At 45.1% G+C, this 17,626-nt stretch overlaps 1 protein-coding gene across 1 annotated transcript; it reads right to left on the reverse strand.

Annotated features, from left to right (window-relative positions):
- Positions 1-1,381: 1,381 nt before the first annotated feature.
- RNF135 (ring finger protein 135) lies at positions 1,382-14,803 on the reverse strand. Its single transcript, XM_061142835.1, has 5 exons — positions 14,428-14,803; positions 10,154-10,279; positions 6,903-7,062; positions 3,846-3,935; positions 1,382-2,882 (listed from the first exon to the last, which is right to left on the reverse strand). Exons 1-5 carry the CDS (start codon positions 14,782-14,784, stop codon positions 2,353-2,355), a joined length of 1,263 nt encoding a protein of 420 aa, XP_060998818.1. The 5' UTR covers positions 14,785-14,803; the 3' UTR covers positions 1,382-2,352.
- Positions 14,804-17,626: the final 2,823 nt, after the last annotated feature.

Below are 17,626 nucleotides of genomic sequence, written 5' to 3' on the forward strand. Positions count from 1 at the left end.
TTTATAGTGCGCAAATTATATCTCAACAAAGCTGTTAAGATATATCAGGGTTTGTGTTTTTTTTTTTCTTTGAGTTTGTGCTAAAGATGCATGTTTGGGTGCTAAAACTCTAAAGAAATGCAAGCAAGTGATTACTGTAAAAGTCAAGATGCCTTTCAGGTGGAGAGAGGGTTTTGTAACTGGAATGGGGAAAGAGCCTCTGGGGTAGGTAGCAGGGTTTTATTTCTTGACCTGAAGTGTAAAGGGTGCTTAATAACAATAATGATTATTCCTTACGCTGCACATGTGTTTTGTGTAGTTTTCTCTATCTGTTCTGTTATGGGCTAAAATGGTTCTAAAGAAATGGGGGAAATCAAGTATGAGATGATACCATGTGCTGGCCAGACTGTAAGGACCCACCCCCGCACTTCCTGGTATTCATGCTTTAGTGAATCCCCACCCCTAAATGTGGGCAGGTCCCGTGACTTGCTTCTAATCAACAGAAAAAGGCAAAGGCGAAGGGATGCATTGGTTATATGTCCGTGTGGTTACATTACAGAAGATTTAATGTCGGGACTGACCTGGTGGTCCAGAGATTAAGAATTTACCTGCCAACTTGGAGGACACTGGTTCGATCCCTTGGTCCGGGAAGATCCCACAATTCATGAGGCAACTCAGCCCCTGAACCACAACTACTGAACCTGTGCTCGAGAGCCCGTGCTCCACAAGAGAAGCCACTGCATGAGAAGCCTGCGCACCACAGCTGGAGAAAGCCCGCATGCAGCATGGCCAAAACTAAATAAATTAAAAAACATTTTTATCACACACCAACATGAACTAGCCACAGGTATATAGATGGCCCCTCCCTCTTGAATGTATGGCAGAAACCGAACCAGTATTATAAAGCAACTAGTCTTCCATTAAAAGTTAACGATTTTTTAAAAAATTAAAGTTGTTAAAAGATTGAATGTCCACCTTTTGGGAGACTTGATCTCCCTCTGTGGCTTTGATGAAGTAAGCAGCTACGTTGCAGAGGCCCACTGGGTAAGGAACTGGGGTCCTCGGTCTGAAAACCCACAAGGAACTGAATACTGCCGACAACCACGTGAACTTGGAAGCAAGTCCTTCCCCAGGGGAGCCTCCATGTCACCCGGCCCCAGTTCACACTCCGACTGCAGCTTTCAAGACTGCAGAACAGAAGCCTCAGCTAAGCTGTACCCTGACTCTGGCCCATAGAAGCCTTGAGATTGTAAATGTGCGTTGTTTGAAGCCACTGAATGTGTGCTAATAACATTACACGGCGCTTGACAGCATGCCCCCTGTGGGTGGGGAGGAGGACCCCCAAAATCAATCTCATTGTCAGTGATTCACTAGAAGGACTCACAGAATTCAGCAAAGCTGCTATACTTGTGACTACAGTTTATTACAATGAAAGGATATAGGTTAAAATCAGACATGGAAAAAGGCCCTCTCATTATAGGGCCATTGCTTAATTCTCCCAGCATGATGTGTGACAACACACACGGAATACTGCCGAGGGAAGCACATCCAAGATTCGGTGTCCAAAGCCTTGATTGGCCCACGGTAGGCAGATTCCCCCGTGGCTCAGATGATCAAGAGTCTGCCTGCAATGAGGGAAACCTGGGTTCAATCCCCGGGTCAGGAAGATTCCCTGGAGAAGGAAATGGCAACCCACTCCAGCATTCTTGCCTGGAAAATCCGATGGGTGGAGGAGCCTGGAAGGCTATAGTCCATGGGGTCGCAAAGACACGACTGAGTCACTTTATTTTGTAGGCAGAATCACTGCTCATATGGCTGATCTTAGTTTCCAGCTCCTCCAGAGATCGAGCTGATACTGAGTGGCCCAAGGGCCTCTGATATAGACAATCTTATCAGGCAGGATATTCCAAGGGCTTAGATATTATCTCCTACTCAAGAGCCTTCCTTTCTTTGGACCATGCAGGGTTTGAACAATGCAAGTTAGCCAAGTTAAAGTTACTTTGCATCCCTCAACTTTGAAAGTTCATTCCTTATTTGTTTGCAATTCCTTTCTTTATTTTTAAAAATTATTTTTGGCTGGGCAGGGCCCTGGTTGTGGTGAGCGGGAGTTACTCTTCCTTGGGGTGTGCTGGCTTCTCTCGTTGCCGGGCATGGGCTCCACGGCTCCAGCGCTCAGTAGATATGGCGCACTGGCTTAGCTGCTCTGTGGCACGTGGGATCTTTTGGAATCAGGGACTGAACCCATGTCCCCTGCATTGGCAGGTGGATTCCTAACTGTCTGGACCACCAGGGAAGTGCTGGAAATGGGATTCTTAAGTTGCCACCCTGCTAAAAGTCAGAGAGACCCGATGTGCTTTAACACCCGGGGAATGTTTACACATTCATTTGCCTAATAGTCAGAGAATTTCCAGGGTATAAGCCATACAGCCAGAAGGCAGGGTGTAGAGGAAAAGAGACAGAGATCGGGCACTCAAAGAGAGGCTTCGCCTGATCTGCCTTGGAATAGAAGGCAAGTTTTCCCTCCTCAAGGTCCAGCCAGATGCCCACCACACTAGGTCTGTCTGAGCCGAGGACAGTTTCCTTGACCATGCACCATGCAGAGAGCTTGCTGGTCCCTTTCCACTCTACACACCAGGAGTCCGTGGTCCTTCCCAGGATCTGGTCACGCCTCATCCCCCGCGAAGCTACCCCGACTGCCCAGTGGCTACAACGCTGAGTGTCCACTTCCCAGTAATGCTGCCCGGAAGAGAGGGCCTGGGAACACAAGGCCTGGCTGGAGGCAAACCTCTCAGGACTCCAGGAATTGAGCTTTGGGAAGTCAGACACAGTCACTGTCCGGAGGTCTGTGGACACCACTAGATTACAGGAGAGGCTCCGAAGCTCAAAGGTTGGACTGATGGCCCCTGGAGGAAAAAAACCAGAACGTGACCAGTCAGCTCTGATGGTTCATGCTACGAGGTCCTCAAATAGTGAAAAGCATCTGTGTATCTTTGAATGCGATACAGTTTTACTCATACTAGCATTACAGTCAGAATGTCAACTTACAGTGGAACCTTGTTATATATACCCCTGATGCTGTTCTAGTAACAATACCCGCCTCTCCCACCTTCGTTTCTACTTACCCATGAGCCTTCTTTCAGGAAGCTGTCTGTGAAGCTCACCCCACAAAAGTCACCTCTTGCTCTTCCCCTAATGCTTTACCTGATCTCTAGTGATACTTACCATTTTCTACCAAGAGTAGAGTGATTGATGACCATGGCTATTTACATCTCTCTGGTTATACTAAGCTTCCTGATTAAGGCTCATGTCTTATTCATTTTGTATATTCCATACTGTTTTCCACTAAGGGAGTAAATAATTGCTAATACACAGCATTCCTACTGAAACTCATATTTACACACGTTTACTCACTTACCCTGATGATAATCCCACAAGGAAGTAAGGACTACTATCTCCATCTTACAGATGAGGGAACTGAGGCTCTGAGAGGTTACATGACTTCTCCAAGATCAGACAGCTAGTGAGTGGAGCAGTTGGCTCCAGGATCCGTGCCCTCAAGGATTATTCCAGACTTGGGCAGTGATGGTAGTTTAGCCAGGTTGGGGTATTGGCAGTTGGCTGTAAGTGGTGGCTCTGGCATGGATGCCCAAAGGTTGCCTGCGTTCTGAGAGCTCAGGGGTCTGGCTCAGCCTGGAATTCGGGAGTCTTCAACCCCTTTTGCCTTTGTCATCAGCTCCCCATGGGGAGGGGCCAGGTATGGAGGAACAAGCCAAGGGGTCTAACAACAGAGAGATGGACACAACATGCTCTCACAGCTCCTTGCTCCACCAAGTCAAACCCACGCTGTGGGCAGATCACATACTTACATCGAGCAAACGAGGAAGCCTTCTTGGGTGCAAGGCGGCTCTGGTCAGGCTGTGGGCATGAGGAAGAAGATGGAACTTCTGGGAGTTCAACTATGGAATCAAACACATTGGGAGAGGGAGATAGTCCCATCAAAAAAAAAAAAAAGGCACATAGAAGATATCCAAACATCATGATCAACACACACAGCTTGTCTTTCTCATCATCAGCATTTGATCAGGGAGTACATCCAGCTTAGGTATATCTAGTCCCATATTCTTACTGTGGACTCCCCCCTGCCCACACTGAGTCCTATGCTCCTTGCTGGCAGAGATTTTAATTCATCTCTGTATTCTAAGCATTTACCCATTGCCATGTACATAGGAAGTATTTAAAGCATATTTATCGAATAAATTAACTAATATGGTTCCAGGAGATCACAGCACCCTCACCCCCAGAATCTCCATGACCTCAGGTCAATGCTTTATTTATTTATTTTTTTTTCCAGGTCAATGCTTTAAACCGTTATTAAACTGGGAAATATGAATTGAAATGAGATTCATCACAACTGCTGATACCTATTTCCTCTCAATATACTGAAGTTTGGTTTTCATTTTATTGAAGTATAGTTGATTTAGTGTTGTGTTAATTTCTACTATACAACAAAGTGATTCATGTATGCATATATATATTCTTGTTCATATTCTTTTCCATTATGATTCATCACTGGCTACTGAATATAACTCCCTGAACTATACAGTAGGGCCTTGTTGTTTACCCATCCTGTATATAATAGTTATACCTGCTAATCCCAAGGCTTGTCAGGTGGCTCAGTGGTAAAGAATCCACCTGCCAATGCAGGAGCCTCAGGAGATGAGGCTTCAGTCCCTGGATTAGGAAGATCCCCTGGAGGAGGAAATGGCAACCCCTTCCAGTAGTCTTGCCAGGACAATCCCATGGACAGAGGAACCTGGTGGGGTACAATTCATGGGGTTGCAAAGAGCCAGACACGACTGAGTGACTGAGCTAACCCCAAACTGTACTAAATTTTATTATTACCTTAAAGCCACTGTGTGCTTACAATGACCACAGGAAGTGGCAGAAGGGAAAGTAAGAGAAATGCTAGGATATGGACCATGAAGGTGAAATCTTCCCCATTTGTATCCTGAAGGGACAGCAGCATAAACTGAATCGAAGAGCTGGATGATGTAAACTTACGGTGTAGACAGATACAGTATAGTACTGTAAATGTATTTTCTCTTCCTTATGCTCTTCTTAATAACATTTCCTTTTATTCTAACCTGCTTTACTGTAAGAATATAGTGTATAGTACACAAAACATACATACATACGCAAAAAATAGTGTGTGTTAATCAACCGTTCATGCTATAGTATGGCATCCAGTCAACAGTAGGCTACTGGAAATTAAGTTTTGGGGCAGTTTTAAGTTTTTGGTGCCCCTAATTCTCATGGGTTCAAGGGGCAACTGTACTCCCCAATAATTAAATTTGTATTACAAATAATCACCCATACTGGGTAAGCCCAAAATGGTTATCAAAACTGTAGTATGCATTAAAACCCCCCGCAAAGTTGGTAAAAATACAAATCCTTGGTACTTAGTCCCAGAGATGCTAGCTCAATAGTTTGGCAACGGGGCCTGGATTCTGAATTTTCATTTTTTAAGGGTGAGAAGATTTTTAATTAATACTATGAAGTGAGCATAATATTGATATCAAAGTCAGAAAAAACACATTAGAAAAAAAAAATAGGCTAACAAACTGGAGATTATCTGCATTCTTTGTAGTGTTACAGAAAGTCCTGGGCCATGCCTCGAGAAACACTGTGCTGTTTGCGTGATTTCCGTGGCAGTTCATGGTCTATTTACACAGGGTCAAAGGAAACCATTGTGAGGAGGCAGCCAAATTGCTTAGCAGCTGTTAAAGGGCTGACTTGAAGAACAGCTAATCTATTGTCTTAAAAACAATCTTGTGAGAACTTCAGGGAATGATGGTTCAGGAAATATTCAGATCTTGTGTTTTAAAGCTGCCCTGGACTGGCCCAAACAATCAAAATCAAAACAGCCAAAATAGGGACTTCCCTGGAGGTCCACAACGACGACTGGCAGTCCCATGGTTAAGACTGTGAGTTTCCAGTGCAGGGGGTGCAAGTTCTATCCCAGGTTAGGGAAACTAAGACTCCACGTGCCTTGAAGCCGCCGCCCCTCCCCCCCCCAAAAAAAAAGACTCCTCTTTCCCCTATAGCGGAATAAGCTTTAAAAAAACAAAAATAGCCAAGATAATAAAACTCGTACTTGCTAAGACATACTTGAATTTTCCAAGCTGGATTGTTTAAAAAACTATTTTATTTCTGAAGTTGCAGTGAACGGGGGCTGCTCTCTAACTGCGGTCTCAGGCTTCTCATTGCGGTGACTTCCCTTGTGGCACAGCGTGGGTTCTAGGGCGTGCGGGCGTCGGTGGTTGTGGTTCTCGGGCTCTAGAGCAGAGGCTAAGTAGTTGTGTTGCACGGGCTTAGCTGCTTCTCAGCATATGGGATCTTAGTTCCCCGACCTGGGATTGAACCAGTTTCCCCTGCACTGGCAGGCTGATTCTTACCCACTGCCCCACCAGCAAAGTTCTGTTATAATCTACATTGTTACTACTTAACATGTTAACACTGGCCAGAGATTATAGTTGAATAGAATTTATCAAGAACTGTATACAAAGTTGCATTCTTCATTAATAAGACATTTACTAGTGAAAAATTAAAAAGCTGCCTATTTCTGAATCTCCTCAAGCAGAATAACACAGGTGTGCAGTGAGCTAGCAAAATCAGGTCTAGGTTCTGGATTTGTAAGTCTTAGAAAATGAGTTTCTGTCTATTAAGGGCCTGTGTTACATCACACCTCCAGTCAGGTCCAAAAACACATCCAGCCACAAAAATAGCTCAGCCCACTCCTTCCTCATTCACATCCCAGGGAACATGCATCTGGGCTCAGAGATCCTGTTCCCTCAAAACGAAGCCATGGAACACTGCCCCAGCTTCCATAATCCAACCTCCTCTACCAAATAACATCAACTCACCCTGTGTTTGTTCTTCAAGGGCCCCTTTCTGCGTGAAGTTTTCTCGTAATTTTTCTTGGATCTCTTCTAAGTCATGGAGAATAGCTTTCATTTTTCGCTCAGGTGGGCTGGAACTCAGTTTGGGAGAAGCCAAGGAAACCTCCACCCCTTCCAACGAAGTCTATTGATGAATAAGAACAGAATGAAAGAGAGGGAGGGGGGAGGGGGAGGGAAGGAAGGAAGAAAGAAAGACAATCTTTCAAGGAATGCAACAAATATATTCCAGTCCTGCCAACCATCTATAATTTTCTACCTACCTCCCAACAGGTTTTTCAAAATATAATTAGGCCCTCAAAATACATGCCTTGAAAACAATCTGGAATACATTATTACGGCAATGATATTAGAGAATAGCAATTTCTGGGTGATGGGGTTATGGATGGGTTGTGGTTCTTAAACTGTTACGTATTTTCTAGTATTCTGTACAACAGACACAGAATTCTAAGCTCATACCCCCCCAAAAAGTTTTAAAATTTTAGGCCCATCTTATAGAGGCTTTACAAAATAAATAATACAGATAGGCACTAAGATAAGCCACAGAGGCTGAAATAGTCTTTCCCCGACTGCTATCATCTTATCATAATAACTCTTCCCATGGGCCAAGACAATCATGCCGCCTGCATCCAGTCTCTGGGGCCTCCAACACATACTCTCTAATTTTCTTTACCTTCAGGTCCTGTTTTTCCCCAACACAGTCTCTCATCTGCTCACCACTTTCCTACCTCCAGGACTTGACTCTCCTTCCCAACTTAGGGAAATCCATTTCCCATTCTTTTGGTCAATCATAACAGGAGTAGGTACTACCTCTTGCGTATTTTCCACTGCTTACCTCTAATTGCCTAACAACCTTCCAAGATAGGTTTATTACCCCCATTTTGCAAAAGAAGGTTAGGGCTGTATGTGCACTCAGTCGCGTCCAACCCCATGGACTGTAGCCCATCAGCCTCCTTTGTCCATGGAATTTTCTAGGAAAGAATACTAGAGTGGGTCGCCATTTGCAGGATTAGGGTTAGGGTTAGTTAACTAAATTGCCACAGTTAATTTGATTTTCCCACATTTTCACATTGCTTAAGTACATTTTCAAACAAGATATTTAAAAAAAAAAAAAAAAACTCAAAAAAAACACACACAAAAAAAAACTCCCCATTAAACCAATGAGGAGCAGGCCACAGACCATTTGTTCTTGTTTTACAGATAGAAGCCTGAGACTCAGAAAGATGAAATGACTGGCCCAAGGTCATAACACTAGTGAGTAACCACGTCAGGACTGACAGACTCTCAGACTTTCTACCCCAACACGCTGGGTCCCTGAGGACCCATTTATTCACTCATTCAAATACTCTGGGTATTTACTGAGCATTTACTCTGTCCCCAGCACTGTGCCAGGCCTGGGAAAACAAGAGTGAACAAAAGAACAAAAGTCATCAAGGTCTCTGCCCTCCTAGAGCTTAGAGTCCAGTGCTAGAAAGAGGAATGAAAGACTTTAATAAATTATGGTACCAATCACTATCAAGTCACAAGTGTGACAACTGCTGCAAATGAAAGGTACATGGAATCACATACATGAGAGCTTCTAGTAAGGGGACTTGACTTGTTCAAGGAAATCAGTGAAGGCTTCTTCAAGGAAGTGATAATCTAGTCGAGGTCTGAAGGATGAGCAGGCATGACCTACATGACAGGGAAAAAGAACATTCCATGGTATGGGCCCCGTGATGAGAAGTGTGACACTATAGTGGGAACAGAACGGAGTGATTAGGAGGCTTTGGTAGAAATCCAGATCAGAGATGGTCATAGCATTGGATTAGAGATGTTTTTAAGGAGCTCCAGAATAGTAAATAGGTTCAAGAGATGTTTAGCCAGGGGATGGAGGAGGGCAACATGATCCTCAGATTTCTGACTTGGGAACTTGGAATGGTTACAGGATCAGCTGCTCAGATGGGGTACCCAGAGGAGACACAGTTCAGGACAGATTAAGTGTGATGTGCCTCTGAGATGCCAAGAGGAAAAGATGAGAAGGAAGACACCAGATCAGAGGAGGGTCCAGGCTGAAGCTACGTTTGTGCACAGAGTGGGTAATTAAAGCCACAGGTGTGGACAGGGCCATCTGAGGGAAAGAGACAGTGACCTACAACTCAGCCTTGAGGAATCCCAGCTTTTCACTGCTGAGCAGAGGACAGTAAACCTGCCAAACAGACGGAAAAGGAGCAGCCAGAGAGACATGGGGAAAGACTGGAAGACTCGTATCTCAGAGCTAAGGGGAAAGAAAGCTCCAAGAATGAAAAGCAGTGGACTCACTGATATACAGAAAACAAATCTGTGGTCAGCAGTAGCTGGTGGGAAGTTGCTATATAGCACAGGGAGCCCAGCTCGGTGCTCGCTAGTGACCTCGAGGAGTGGGACGGGAGTGGGATGGGAGGGAGGCTCAAGAGAGAGGGGGGAACTGTGTGTGTTCGTGTAGCTGCTTCACTGTGTGGTACAGCAGAAACTAACACAACAGTGTAAAGCAACTGTACTCCAATAATGAAATTTTTTAAAAAAGAAAAAAGGGGGGAAAAAAGATCTTTTATCTCTGGTCATGGCAGAACAGGTTTCAAAAAAACATTGTCTTTTAAATATATTCAGTTATTACACAGTGTTTTGTAAAGGTATACACATATATTAAATATATATAAATATTTTAAAAAAATTAGTGGGGAGAGAGGCGAGAGAGGCAACATGGGGCCACGGGAGTGAGCGGTAAAAACTACTGGGCGTGAGATAGGCTACAAGGACGTGTTGTACAACACTGGGAACAGAGCCGATGTTTTGTAACAACTGTAAACGAAATGTAGCTTTTAAAAATCATACAGAATTTAAAAAAAAATGATGTTGTGGTCAACTATGTCATAGGCGGCTGAAAGGCCAATGAGAATAAAAGCTAGAAGGTCTGCAGGATTTGCACAGAGATCACTGGTGATCTTCGGGGAGTAAGGTGGTTATGTGGAGTGATAAGGATGGATGCAAGCCTACTTGAAGCCTTCACACCTCACCTCAAACATTCCAAACTCCCAGTTATCTGTGTTTGCAAGGTGAAAGATTGGGATTTAGCGCATCCTTCAAGGGCAAACATATTCATGTTGCTTCCCAGAGGTCCCAGGGGGGCTGTCCCTAGCCCCATCCCCTGGCACATCCTTTCTTCTCCCAGATGAGCCTACCACAGCCAGAATGCTCACTTCTTTATCTGGTTCAGATTCTGGGCGGTGTCTCGGACTCTGAAGGTTCCTGACAATATCTATAAGCCGTTCCACCAGCTTTGCCAGCTCCTGGTCAACTTCTGTGATGCTCTTTGATGCCTCCACCTTTAAAAGAGCAAAGCAGAACATAAAGCTGGACCCGGGAACCAGCTCTAGACAGAGGGAGCCCTAAACACTGGATAAAGGAAGCGGTCAAGGAAGTGACAAAAATGTCTAGAGGAAAAGGAGGTAATGTCCTCAGACTTTCCGCATGCCCACGTCCCCCTACTTGTTGTTCAGCGGCCATAACAGGGAAGCAGAGTTCATCCATTGGATGGGGCCGGGGGAGTGGGGGGTGGGAGTGAGGCACGAAGGGAAGACTGGGGTCATTTTGAACTGGGGAAGTCAGACAGGAAGCAGGGTAGGAGCCTGGGGATTTGGTGCAGGTAGCAGCTGGTAAGCCGCGTGGAAGGCATTTGACTCAGGCTTCAGGCCCACTCTCACCTCTGACTCATCCTGTGTCTTCACCACTCCTTTCAAAAATTAAAGCGACCACCTCTCGTTCCCTTTAACAGTGAAAAGCATCTACTATGAAAGGATTGTGGAGATTCTAGATTGCTGTACAGATGCAAGCTCTTTTTGTTTATTGGCGTCCTTCACATTTAAAGAAACATTCAGATGAGAATGCTAAACAACTCCACTTCCAGAGCTTCATCTGCGCAGCTGCCTGGCTGAGAGTGGGAGGAAATTTGGCCAACAACATATTCTGGCAACAACCTCAAGACCTGGAGAGGCATCAGGGGCAGGCGGGGCCCAGAACTCATTGGAGAAATCTGAATTACCTCCCAAAGGGGTCCTACATAGAACCACAGAAATACAAGATTTTTATCATTCTACTCTAAATAAACCAGAGTTTTTAATAACTGGGGGGACAGCTTTCACTTTTTAAATTATGCTGGAACCTCAAAAACTGGAACTAATTTTTCATCTCTAAGAAGCACTGATGTCCCTCAAAATAGCATGTGTTTCAGAAGTCATATGCAGAATAATTCGCAGAGGAAGGTGGCTGACCACTGGTAACATTGTTTGTTCTTGTATGTCCAGGTCTCACTCCTAAACATTCTGGCAGCTGGAATTCTGGAGTGGAGCCCTTATCTAGACACCTGAGCAAATTAAAAACTTTTATAAATAAGTGTTGGTGCTTTTTCTATCCATAAAACTGCACACTTATCGTGCTAAATTTAGAAAATGCACAGAATTGAAAGAAGAAACATTTTAAACCATCCAATATCCTACCATCCATAGGCAATTGTAATCTGAAAGCCAATGCAAAGTATATTCAGTCACTATACTAACAAATAGTTCTAAGAACCTGAGGAATAATGCTGTATTTATTCATCTGTGGCCACACCACTCGGCTTGTAAGGTATCAGTTCCCTGACCAGGGATAGAACCTGACCGGGCCACGGCAGTGAAAGTGCTGAATCCTAACCGCTAGACCACCAGGGAACTTCCAATGCTGTATTTATAACCAAGAAGAAGAAAACAGCTTTAATTATAAGGGGGGGGAGGGGGAAGGAAGCAACCAATATGTCCATTAAAAGGTGAATAGACAAACTGTGGGACATGTATGCAATGGAATATTATTTGGCAATAAAAAGAAATGAGCAGTCAAGCCACAAACCTTAATTATGTTTAGTGAAAGAAACTAGTCTGAGAAAGCTAGATACTGTGTGATTCCAATGGTATGACATTCTGGAAAAGCCAAAGAGATAGCAAAAAAATCAGTCACTGCCAGGGGTTGGCGGGGGGTGAGGGGATACAGAAAGGTGGGGCTCAGGGGGTTTTCAAGGCAGTATAGCTATAACTGCAGATACCTGACTTCCTGCATTTGTCAAAATCCACAGACTGGTACAACAGGGAGTGAACTGCAACTATGGATTTTAGTAAATGACAATGTATCAATATCAGTTCACAGGACTCCCCTGGTGGTCCAGTGGTTAAGAATCCGCCTGCCAGTGCAGGGGATTGACCTCTGGTCCAGGAAGATTCCACATGCCACGGGGCAAGTAAGCCTGTGCAGCGCAGCCACTGAGCCCCCGTGCCCTAGAGCCCCTGCTCCACAACAAGAGGAGCCACCGCAATGAGAAGCCCAAGCACTAAAACTAGAGCGTAGCCCCCACTCAACACAACTAGAGAAAGCCCATGGGCAGCGATGAAGACCCAGTGCAGCCAAAAAAATAAATCAAAATTTAAAATACTGGTTCATAAATTGTAACCAAGGAACCAAACTAATGCAAGAGAGTAATAAATAAGGAAAACTGGGAGGGGAGTAAGGGAACTTTCTGCAATATCTGCTCAATTTTCTATAAATCTAGAACTGCTCTAAAAAGTAAAGTCTATTAATTATTTTTGGAAAAAAAAAAAGAGGAGTAGATAGCTCCAAGCTTTCTGGCCCTCCATCACTCCCTAGCCTGCCCCAACACATCACACACAGAAACATCACAGAACAAGCAGAAACTGTCAGAACCAACTTTTTGAGGCAGAACTCTGGCAATCACTGACTCAAAAAAAACACAAACTGGCAGTAGGAAGCTTTGTGACATTCTGACCTGCACTTGCCTCATTTCTCTTCCTGGCTCAGTGACAGTACTGAAAATTTCCAGCATGACACTCTGGTCCTGGTTTCCAAAGGCACAGAAGAGATCTTAGTCACAAACTATTGCATATGCCTGTTCTAACCAGGCTTGGGGTGCTCATTCATCTTTGTTTCACCTAACTTGGAGCTCAGCCCAGAGAGGTGGTGGGCATTGCTCAGAAATACTGCAAGAGGAGTCAAACTTGCAGGTGTCCGGGGCAAAAGATCATGGTGTAAACTGACAATATCCTAAGTCCTGGAGGCTAACAGACTAGGAGCAAATTGACCTAAGTCCCTGGAGCAAAAGTTGACGAAAACTGGAACCCTTCTACTTTGTTAATGGGAATGCAAAATATTGTTGTGTGGAATGCAGTTTGGCTGTTCCTCAGCTAGCTAAACACAGAATTGTCATGTGAGCCAAAAATTCTGCTCCTACTGGAAAGAACTGAAAATAGGAACTCGGATATCTGTACACCAATGTTTACGGCAATGTTACTTATGATAACCAAAGGGTGGAAACAATCCAAATGTCCATCAGTGTTTGAATGGATTAAAAAAAAAAAAGTGGTATAATCAAACAAGGGAATCATTATTCAGCCACAAAAAAGGGAAGGGAGTTCAGACTTCCCTGGTGGCCCAGTGGATACAAATCCGCCTGCCAATTTAGGGGACATGGGTTCGATCCCTGGTCTGGGAAGATTCCCCCTACCTCAAAGTGATTAAACTGCTGCCCAACAACTTCTGAGCCTGTGCTCTAGAGCCTGAGAGCCGCAACTACTGAAGCCTGCATGCCCTAGAGCCAGTGCTCAGCAACAAGAAAAGCCACCGCAATGAGAAGCCTTCACACTGCAACTAGATAGTAGCCCCCACTCACAACTAGAAAGCCTGAGCAATGAAGTAATCTTCATAGCAATGAAGATCCAGTGCAACAAATGAATGGTTACCAAAAAAAAAAAAAGGGGAATGAATTTCAGATATAAACTACAACACAAATGAATCTTGAAAATGGTATAGCAACTGAAAGAAGCTAAGGCTAGAAACAAAGTGGCAAATACTGCGTGATTCCACTTGTATGAAATATATAGAGGAGGCCAAGTCACAGAGACAGAAAGTAGATGAGAAGGTGCCACGGGCTGGAGCGAAGGGAGAAGTCACTGCTTCAACGGTACAGAGTTACTGTTTGTGGTGATGAAAAGGTTTTGGAACTCGGTCGTGTTGATCATTGCACAGCAGTGTAAATATAATGCCACCGAACCGTACGTTTAAAAATGGTTAAATGGCAATTTTATGTTATATAACGTAAGCATATTTTAGCACAATTAAAAATCGACTGAGCGACTGAACTGAATTGAAAAATCGTCAGAGAGATAGACAGGCTGCAGAAAGAGAGGAAATAAGTGGAAATAGGCCAGGGTAGATAGTAAGTTGACAGGATTTCAGATTTGGATTTTTTTTTTTTTTCCTCCTTCTTCATATTTCTCTGAACTTTGCAAAGAACGGGTTCTATGTACAGCCTGAGAAAACTAAAGTGCAAGCAGAAACAATCAGGAAGAGAGGAAGCGCCCTGAGGGTACCGGGGTGCAGGCGGCGCGGATGAGCTGAGGGCAGAGAGCAACCGCCGGTCCCACCTCCCTACCCGCGGCTGCGCCGTGGGGCGCCCGGATACGGGCGCTGGGCGAGGTGCCGGGCCGGGCTCCGGGCCGGGGTACGGGCTCGGGGCCTCCAGCTCTCGCGCCGCCCGCCTGTACTTGTCGGCCAGGTCCTCCAGCATGGTGTTCTTCCGCAGCTGCGGCGGCCCAGGGGCGCCCTCGCGGCAGGTGGGGCAGAACCGGCCGCGCCTCGCGTCCCACAGGTCCACCAGGCAGTCGCGGCAGAAGCTGTGGCCGCAGGGCAGCGTGGCGGGCCAGGCCAGCAGATCGTGACAGATGATGCAGCCCAAGTCCTCCTCCGCCAGCCACACGGGGACGGCCCCGCCCGCGTCCAGGCCCGCCATGGTCCCCAGGCCGCCCCCGCCCCCGTGGCGCGGGCGCGGAAGTCGGGGCCACGTGGGGACCGCCTGCCTGGGCTACGTCTTCGCCGGCTCCTCCCTCGCTCTCTGCGGGTCCGCTTCTCCTTCGCTACCGCTCAGGTCCACCCTCGTTTCCTTTTTCCAGTCCTACTGTGAGCTCACTGGGAAATCAGCTCGCCCCAAGCCGCTAGAAACAGGCCGATGCCATAAACAGAAAGGAATTTGAGTCCGGCTGTAGTGACGCAAGGCCTGTTATACAGAGTGAAGTAAGTCAGAAAGAGAAAAACAAATATTGTATATAAACACACACACACCAGCCAATCCTAAAGGAAATCAACCCTGAATATGCATTGGAAGGACTGAAGCTGAAGCTTCAATACTTTGGCCACCTGATGCGAAGAGTTGACTCATTGGAAAAGACCCTGATGCTGGGAAAGAGTGAAGGCAGGAGGAGAAGGGGATGACAGAGGATGAGATGGTTGGATGGTATCATGGGCTCAATGGACATGAGTTTGAGCAAACTCCGGGAGATGGTGAAGGACCAGGAAGTCTGGCCTGCTGCAGTGCATGGGTTGCAAAGAGTCGGACACAACTGAGCAACTAAACAACAAAAAACAACTCACACACATATAGAATCTTTAAAAAAAAAAAAAATGGTACCGTTGAACCTATTTTCAGGGCAGGAATAGAGACACAGGCATAAAGAACGGACTGGTGGACACAGTGAGGGGAGAAGGCGGGGAAATTGAGAGAGTCGCATTGGCATATATACATTCATGCTAGTGCTCAGTGACTGGAGTCATGTCCAGCTGTTTGTGACTCCATGAACTGTAGGCCACCAGGCTCCTCTGTCCATTGGATTTTTTTAGGCAAGGATACTGGAGTCGGTTGCCATGTCCTCCTCCAGGGGATCTTCCCCACCCAGGGATGGAGCCTGCTGCCTCCTCCTGCATTGCAGGTGGAGTCTTTACTGCTGAACCACCAGGGAAGCCCCATATACACACCACTATGTGTGAAGTAGATAGCTAGTGGGAAGCTGCTGTTAGCAAAGGGAGTTGGGCTCAGTGCTCTGTGATGTGAGGGAGACTCAAGAGGGAGGGGAATGTATACTTAATGTATACTTAAAGCTGACTCTTGGTGTACAGCAGAAACCAACACAGTATTGTAGAGCAACTATCCTCCAATTAAAAAAGAGAAAAGCCAGCTCATTAAAACTATAAAATTTTTTAAAAAGAAAGAAATGTGCTGATATCCCAAAATTTTCTTTAGCTTTATGTTCCCCAACCCCCATTAAATTGAGACCTGGAGAAGAAAAAGGAGAGGATTCAAGAACTTGTTTTCTGAGATGTGCCCACTAGGTGTCATTCAGCTACTCCATCAAGCAGTGAGGGATTGAAGAAGACTGGGTGCAGGTAGCTAGCAAGCGCTTTAAAGTCTGATTTCTTTGTCTAGGGTGGAAACCCGGCATGCGTAGTTTTTAAAACCTAACCCAGATGATTCCGGGGCTTCTCAGGTGGCCCTAGTGGTAAAGAATCCACCTGCCAATACAGGAGATGCAAGAGACACCGGTTTGATCCTGTATTCTTGCCTGGAAAACTCCATGGAACAGAGGAACCTGGTGGACCACAGGCCATGGGGCTGCAAAGAGTCTAACACAACTGAGCACACACACACAGATGATTCTAACGTGTAGCCAAAGTCAGGTGACCCTTAGACTTTTAAAATCATTATCACAATGCAGAATTGTGCCACTGTTTCCTTACTGCTCCCTGCTGGCTGAAAGCGCATTACCTGCTAGACTTCAGGATGAAAATAACTAAAGTCTGTTTTCTTGAGGGAGCACACCTGGCCCTGGTGGGGCTTTCTCTCTTCCTCCTCTCTTATTCTAGTCTTATGTGCATGACAAACACATAAGAGCTGGAAGAGCAAAGTCCCCAAGAGGCAAATGAACTTTCAGGCTTACACAGCAATACCTGAATGGCAGAGACCAGGACCCTTATCTCTGTTATCTGTTGCAATGAACTAAAAATGTCCTATATTTTATTTCACCCCATATTGCCTGGGATCAAAATAGGTACCAGATAATATAAATTTGTGGCTACTTCCAATACTGGAAATGACAAGAAATACTCTTTAGCGCTGCTCATCAAAGTCTGCACTATCTATATGTGAAAAAAATAGCATAGTGATCCACCACCAGACATTATTTTTAATAACCTCTCAGCTGACAACTTGATTAGATTTTCCTTTATTTTTTTTGTTGAAAGCAAAGAATTTGAAACCACCTCTGTTGCAAAAGTTATTGGAATTAACCACTTTCTCATTTTCTGGGAGGTAGGCTAAAAAGACTTTGAAAAAAATGTGAAAGTCGCTCAGTTATGTCCAACTCTTTGCAACCCCATGGACTGTAGCCCACCAAGCTCCTCTGTCCACAGAATTCTCCAGGCAAGACTAGTGGAGTGGGTTGCTATTCCCTTGTCCAGGGGATCTTCCTGAACCAGGGACTGAACCCAGTATAACTGGTATAACTATCAATTATACCAGTTACTCTTTTACTTAGAGGCACTTGGTTTAACCTGATATACTCAGAAAGGCCTAGGAGAATTAGAATATTGATCATTTATATAGACCTTTGTTAATCGAATTTTTTGGACAGATACTTGTATCTTAAATACTTGAAATGTATGTCCTTTGAAAGTTTGGAGCTGCGAATTTAGCTCATTCAGTACAGGTAAAATATATGCCACACAATCTAATTGGCTGTGCCAGTTCTCGTAGTTAAACCAGTTGGTCAGATCAAACTCATCTTCTATCAGAGAGTCTGACA

The sequence above is a fragment of the Dama dama genome, chromosome 5 (assembly GCF_033118175.1).
Source record: "Dama dama isolate Ldn47 chromosome 5, ASM3311817v1, whole genome shotgun sequence".
NCBI lineage: Eukaryota > Metazoa > Chordata > Mammalia > Artiodactyla > Cervidae > Dama > Dama dama.

Bases quoted from the DNA above. Each gene is read 5' to 3' on its own strand.
- RNF135 (XM_061142835.1), bottom strand. From the start codon at position 14,784: ATGGCGGGCCTGGACGCGGGCGGGGCCGTCCCCGTGTGGCTGGCGGAG. The intron at 3,936-6,902 runs GTGAGTTGATGT...TTGATTCCATAG, and splicing joins CCTTGAAGAACAAACACAGG to TTGAACTCCCAGAAGTTCCA. The intron at 2,883-3,845 runs GTAAGTATGTGA...TTTTTCCTCCAG, and splicing joins GGCTTCCTCGTTTGCTCGAT to GGGCCATCAGTCCAACCTTT.